A 6,360-nucleotide genomic window follows, 5' to 3' on the forward strand; every position below is an offset into this window, starting at 1 on the left:
TAGATGTTGAACTATGGAGATGGTAGCCTGTGCGTTCACCTCTAGGTGAGCGTGGCATAGCACCCCTTTTACTTCCAGTTTATATAAACCTCTTTCAGTCTTCCGCTGTGTTTGATGTTCTGTTAGATATCTGCATGTTTAAGGCTTAAAATAGCATGGAAATTAGGGGGTGTTACAATTGGTATCAAAGCCTAGGTTTGAGCCTAGGAGGGTAAAGTCTAGACTTCTAAGTGGCTAAGTGTGGTTTGAGACCTTAAAGTGACTTTAAGAATCTATGTGTTAGGCTTAGGACTCTAGGTTGCCCGGTGAGCTGAGTGTTGCTTTCAGTTGTTTGCTTGTTTGTTGTCTTTTTGGTTACCGTGTTGCTGTTGTAGAAGTTGCGATGCCTCCCTGTCGGCGTACCGCGATGTTTGAAGACACGTGTGAAGTGGTTAAGAAATCTAGGACGACCGAATCTAGTAACGCTTCTGGTGTGATTGAACAGTGGATCCGGAGTGGCACGTCCACTCGAGTAAGCCCTAGCGTAGCTATCTTGCCGACATCTCGAGATTTAAGAAGAAGTGGGGGAATAGAGATCCAACATCCAACGGAAGGACCACCTCGAGGGAAAACCCTCATCTTAAGTGAAGCTCGAGTGGGCGACATTGATGTGGTAATTGGGACCTTTCTCGTGCAATCCGTTCTAGCAACGATCCTGTTTGATTCTGGGGCATCTAACTCGTTCGTATCTCCCGAGCTCGTGAAGAAGTTGGGCTTAACCGATGGCACCAGAGTGAAGCTTAATGTTAAGGTAGCATTCGGGGAAGTTAGAACCTGCGACCGACTCTTCAAAGGCGTCAAGATAAACATCAGTGGAGAGGAGTTTCCCAGCGACTTAATCCAGTGCGATTTGGATGGGATAGATGTGGTCCTAGGCATGGACTGGTTGGGGCGGTTTAGAGCTCAATTCCTGTGTAACGAGCAGAAAGTGGTGTTGCGAGGACCTAGCGGGAAGTGGGTGTCGTACAGAGGGACAACAGAGGAACCAGAAATCAAGTTAGTATCGATGCTGAAGATGAAGAAGTACGTGGAGAAAGGCCATGAGATCTTCTTGTGCTCCATTGAGAACCTGAAAGCAAAAGGGGATACAGCTCAGACCATACCTGTCGTATGTGAATTCCTTGATGTCTTTCCCGAGGAAATTCCGGGTATGCCCCTTTCAAAGCAAGTGGAATTCTCAGTGGACCTCTTACCGGGCACGACTCCTATATCCAAAGCTCCCTACCGGTTAGCACCAAAGGAAATGCAAGAGTTGAAAACCCAGCTACAAGAGTTGTTAGACAAAGGGTACATCCGACCGAGCACGTCGCCGTGGGGAGCTCCGGTGTTGTTTGTAAAGAAGAAAGACGGTAGCATGAGGTTGTGCATCGACTACCGTGAGTTGAACCAAGTCACCATGAAGAACAAGTACCCCCTTCCACGAATTGACGATTTGTTTGATCAACTCTGAGGCGCTGGGGTGTTCTCCAAGATTGATTTAAGATCAGGTTACCATCAGTTGAAGGTGGAAGACCAGGACATACCTAAGACGGCGTTCCGAACGTGCTACGGCTACTACGAGTTCACGGTGATGCCGTTCGGGTTAACCAACGCGCCAGCAGTGTTCATGGATCTAATGAATCGTGTATTCAAGCCTCATCTCGACGACTTCGTGATCGTGTTCATAGACCACATCCTTGTGTATTCTCGGGATGAAGAAGAACATGTGGGTCATCTTCGGACAGTACTGCAGATTTTGAGGGAAAAACAGTTGTATGCCAAGCTTTCGAAATGTGAGTTTTGGAAAGATAGCGTAGCATTCTTGGGCCATGTAATAGACAGTAGAGGTATATCGGTGGATCCAGATAAGATTCGGGCGGTGAAAGAGTGGACCGTGCCGACAACCGTGGCGGAAGTAAGAAGCTTCTTTGGTTTAGCGGTTTATTATCGAAGGTTTGTGTTGGATTTCGCTAAGGTGGCTCAACCATTGACTAAGTTATTATGGAAGGAAGTGTCTTTCATTTGGGATCAAGCTTGTGAGTTAGCATTCTGGGAATTGAAAGAGAGGCTTACGACTACACCAGTTTTAATCTTACCATCAGGGACGGAAGGGTTTGAAGTGTAAAGCGATGCATCCAAGAAGGGATTAGGTTGTGTGTTGATGCAAAATGGGAGAGTAATTGCTTACGCCTCGCGCCAGCTTAAAGTTCACGAGGAGAATTATCCTACACATGATTTGGAATTGGCCGCCGTAGCTTTCGCTTTGAAGATTTGGAGGCATTATCTGTATGGCGTGCGTTGCAAGATCTTTACGGACCATAAGAGTCTCAAGTATATCTTCACCCAGAAGGATCTCAATATGCGTCAGAGACAGTGGTTGGAACTCATCAAAGACTATGAGTTGGATATACAATATCACGAAGGAAAGACAAATGTTGTAGCGGACGCTCTGAGCAGGAAGACCAAGCATGCCGTTAGTTCCATTTGGGTAGTGGCTGACGAGCTTTACAAGGAATTTCAAAGGTGGAACAAGGTGAAGTTGAGTCGGAAACCCGTCTTTTCAACCTAAAAGTCGTATATACGCTTTTGGAAGAGATCAAAGCGGAACAATGGAAGGATGCTAGCTTGATGAAGGCAAGAGATGACCTGGAAAAGGGACGAGGGGGACCGTTTGAGTTGTCCATGGACGGAGAGTTGAGGTACGCAGGCCGTCTGTGTGTACCTACATCTTGTGACCGGTTGAAACGTCAGATTTTGGAAGAAGGCCATAATACACCGTATTCTATACATCCTAGAAGCGACAAATTGTACAAGGACGTGAAAAAGCTTTTCTGGTGGCCTAACATGAAGAAGGAGGTGGCGGAGTTTGTGGGCAGATGCTTGACTTGTCAAAAGGTGAAAGCGGAGCATTGCAGGGTCAAAGGCTTAGTACAGCCATTGGAGGTTCCACAAGGAAAATGGAACTCCATATCTATGGACTTCGTGGGAGGTTTGCCGGCAACCCGTTCCGGTAAGGATAAAATCTGGGTAATAGTTGATCGCTTGACCAAGACCGCTAGCCTTATCGCGATGAAAGAAACATGGACAATGACGCAGTTGGCCCAAGCCTATGTTAGTCAGGTAGTGAAGTATCATGGAGTACCAAAAGATATAGTCTCCGATCGGGATCCAAGGTTCTTGTCACAGTTTTGGAAGTCCTTACAAGCAGCCCTGGGAACCAAGCTAAATCTCATTATCGCCTTCCATCCGGCCACAGACGGACAAACAGAGAGGACTATTCAGACTATCGAGGATATGTTGAGGGCATGCATGCTGGATTTTCAAGGATCATGGGAGGATCACCTGGACTTAATAGAGTTCTCCTATAACAACAGTTATCACTTGAGTATACGCATGGCTCCTTATGAAGATCTTTACGGTCAAAAGTGTCGCAGTCTGTTGTGTTGGGAGGATAAGGTTAATCCGGTAGTCTTGGGACCGCAGTTCTTGCTTAACACCGCAGAAAAGGTTAAACAGATTCAGAGTAGGATGAAAGCGTCACAAGATCGTCAAAAGTCTTACGCCGATCGAGCAAGAAGGCAAGTAGAGTTTGCGGTTGGGGATAAGGTCTGGTTAAGGGTATCTCCCACTCGGGGAGTGATGAGGTTTGGAAGGAAGGGCAAGCTAAGCCCTCATTTCATATGACCTTATGAGATACTCGAGAGGGTTGGGAACCTAGCCTATCAGTTGGCTATACCTATGGAGTTGGAGCTGGTCCATAATGTCTTCCATATATCCCAGCTTAAGAAGTATGTTCACGATCCGACGCATGTTCTACCACCGGAAGTGATCCCTTTGGATGATGATATGTCTTATGAAGAAAGGCCGCTCAAGATCTTGGATTTTAAGACCCGGGATATGCGTAGGAAATCGGTGAAGATGGTGAAGGTTTGGTAGTCACATCATGGAGTAGAAGAAACTACTTGGGAGTTGGAATCGACCATGAGGGAGCGTTACCCAGAGTTGTTCTCGGCAGGTACCTCGTCTTACAGTTTGTTAGTTGCTTGTTGCTTGCCTTGCGTGTTTGTTCTTGCTTGTTTGGTTAGTTGAGTAGCTAGCTTGGTTAGTTGGTGCTTTGAGATAGTTGTTAGATCGTAGTTGTTGGCTAGAAGTTGGTGGTTGTGTTTGGTTTAGAGTTTGTTATGCTCAATATATTCGTTGGTTAAATTCTTCGAATCCTTATTTTAGTATACCTTCTTTCTTGCTTGCTTTGATGTCTTGAGAATCCTTTGGGTTTGACCAAAATAGATTAATCTTGGCACTCTTGTCACATGGTTGTTTCATTTCACCGTTTGTTTTAATTCGTCGTACCCAAGCTTCGGGGACGAAGCTTCTTTGAAGGGGGAGAGGATGTGACACCCCGTAATCCAAAATCGATTAAGATATTAATTAGGTAATTAATCCTAATTCAATTGGTATCTAAATTCCTAGAAATCCTGAAAATTCAATAGTCGGGGACTAGTAATTGACTAGTCAACCCCAAAGTCAAGGTTGTACCTTAAACTTTGTGAGGAGTTCCCTTGTCCCCTTACACCTCTTCATTTTAGTAAGGGTATTAATGACTTTTCACCTTGAGTTATTATTGCAAGCTAACCTAGTAGGCACTCCTCATTTCTCTCCTTACACTTTCCAAACTTTAGCTCTACCTTCTCTCTAAAAAGGTAGATAGCTTTTCTTCCAAGCCAAGTTGAAGCTCTGTCAAATCTTCAAGAGTTGTCTCCAAGATTCTACCATTCATACATTTGGGCATCTAGGAGGGTAAGATCTATGTTCATCTTGTGTTTTTAGTGTTTTCTAAGGTGTCTTTTCTTCAAGATAGAATCTTTATGATCTTTTAGTGTGTTCTTGAAGTGGGTTTGGAAGGTGAGCCTTATTAGGAGCTTGGTGAAGTGTTAAGTGAAGGTTTTTGTCTACAAGAGGTAACCCATGCTCTACAAAATTATTTTGCTTACCTATATGATGATTTCTTGGATTCTACATGTATTTTGCTATGAAATGTGAGTGTTTATGCATTGTCTTGTGAAAATGCATATCTAGAGCATGTGTTTAGGATTCTTGTATGCCATTGCTTGGCTATTCCTTTGATTCAAGTCATCTTTTTGTATTTGGTGAGATTTGACATGTTTTAGACTTGAATTTGAGCTTGGTGTTGAAAATCCAGGAAGGGATTATTTTGGTACAGGTACGTACCCGCGGGTGGAACGGCGGGTAGGCGTCCACCCACCGCCCTACCCGTGGGGTACATGGCCGGTGGGTGTGGTACCCGCGGGTGGAACCACGGGTGGGGGTCTACCCGTGGGTCCACCCGCGGGGAACAATGTTGGCTGGTTGGGGGATTTGTTCCCCGTGATTCTCTTGACTCGGTATTTGGTCTTTTGACTTCCCGATGTTCTTTTGTGGAACTATTTGAGTGTCTTCTTGATGTTTTGTATGTCTAGAATCCATGTAGGTTTTGGTGTCTTGAATCGTACTAAGTGTTCAACATTGTGATTCGTTGAACCGTGATGAGTCTTGTGTGTTCTTCGGAACTATGTTTGGTTTACCCGTTTGATAAGCATGCTAGTTCAGTGTTTAAATACTAGCATGTGTGTTGTTTGTACTTTCCTATTGTTGATGATGACTTGTGTTATTCATCGTTGTTGTTGGACTGTGATCCATTCCTTGATTGAGTATGGTTTCATATCTTCGTTATGATCCATTCATTGATTCTTGTTGAGGTGTGGTGTGTGTGGCTTTACCTGGATTGCACGATTAGTGGTATGGGACACTAGTCACCAAGATATTGCAGTGGTCCTCGTGGTGCCCATGACGTGATTATGGAGTTTGTGACCTTGGTGTAAGGTTCACGTGTTTATTTCTGGGATAACATGTGTTATCCAGGTCATGTGTTGCCATGTGTGATCGGTACCGTCGTGTACTATGAAATCGGTGGTTCTGTTGGAGGGACTGTTGGAGGGGGAACGATGGTTCCCGGGGGAATAAGGTTGGACTTGGTGTACAGGGGTCCTGGAGGTAAAGGTTGGAACTAGATATAAGGTTGGGGGTAGCCATAAGGTTGGAACCGGGCATAAGGAAGGCTTATCAATTCGTGATGGGTGATGTCACGAAGGCTTGTGTAGCCGATGTTGTGAGTTCTCTTCTTGTGACGTGTGTAGTCACAAAGGTATGTGTTTCCTAGGCATGTGTTGCCATTGGTCGTGTCCTTATTCCTTTGAGTTGTGCATGTCGGGTGTTAATCTATTGTGTGATGATAAATTATACCATGAGCCGTCCTTGTGAGTTGTTGATTGCTCTTCCAAGTCT

At 44.9% G+C, this 6,360-nt stretch overlaps 1 protein-coding gene across 1 annotated transcript; it reads left to right on the forward strand.

Annotated features, from left to right (window-relative positions):
• The first annotated feature begins 1,609 nt into the window (after nucleotides 1-1,609).
• On the forward strand, nucleotides 1,610-2,143 carry LOC109166028 (uncharacterized mitochondrial protein AtMg00860-like). Its single transcript, XM_019314912.1, has one exon. The coding sequence runs from the start codon at nucleotides 1,610-1,612 to the stop codon at nucleotides 2,141-2,143; it is 534 nt and encodes a 177-aa protein (XP_019170457.1).
• The last annotated feature ends 4,217 nt before the right edge of the window (nucleotides 2,144-6,360 follow it).

The sequence above is a fragment of the Ipomoea nil genome, unplaced genomic scaffold (genome assembly GCF_001879475.1).
Source record: "Ipomoea nil cultivar Tokyo-kokei standard unplaced genomic scaffold, Asagao_1.1 scaffold3084, whole genome shotgun sequence".
Taxonomy (NCBI): Eukaryota; Viridiplantae; Streptophyta; class Magnoliopsida; order Solanales; family Convolvulaceae; genus Ipomoea; species Ipomoea nil.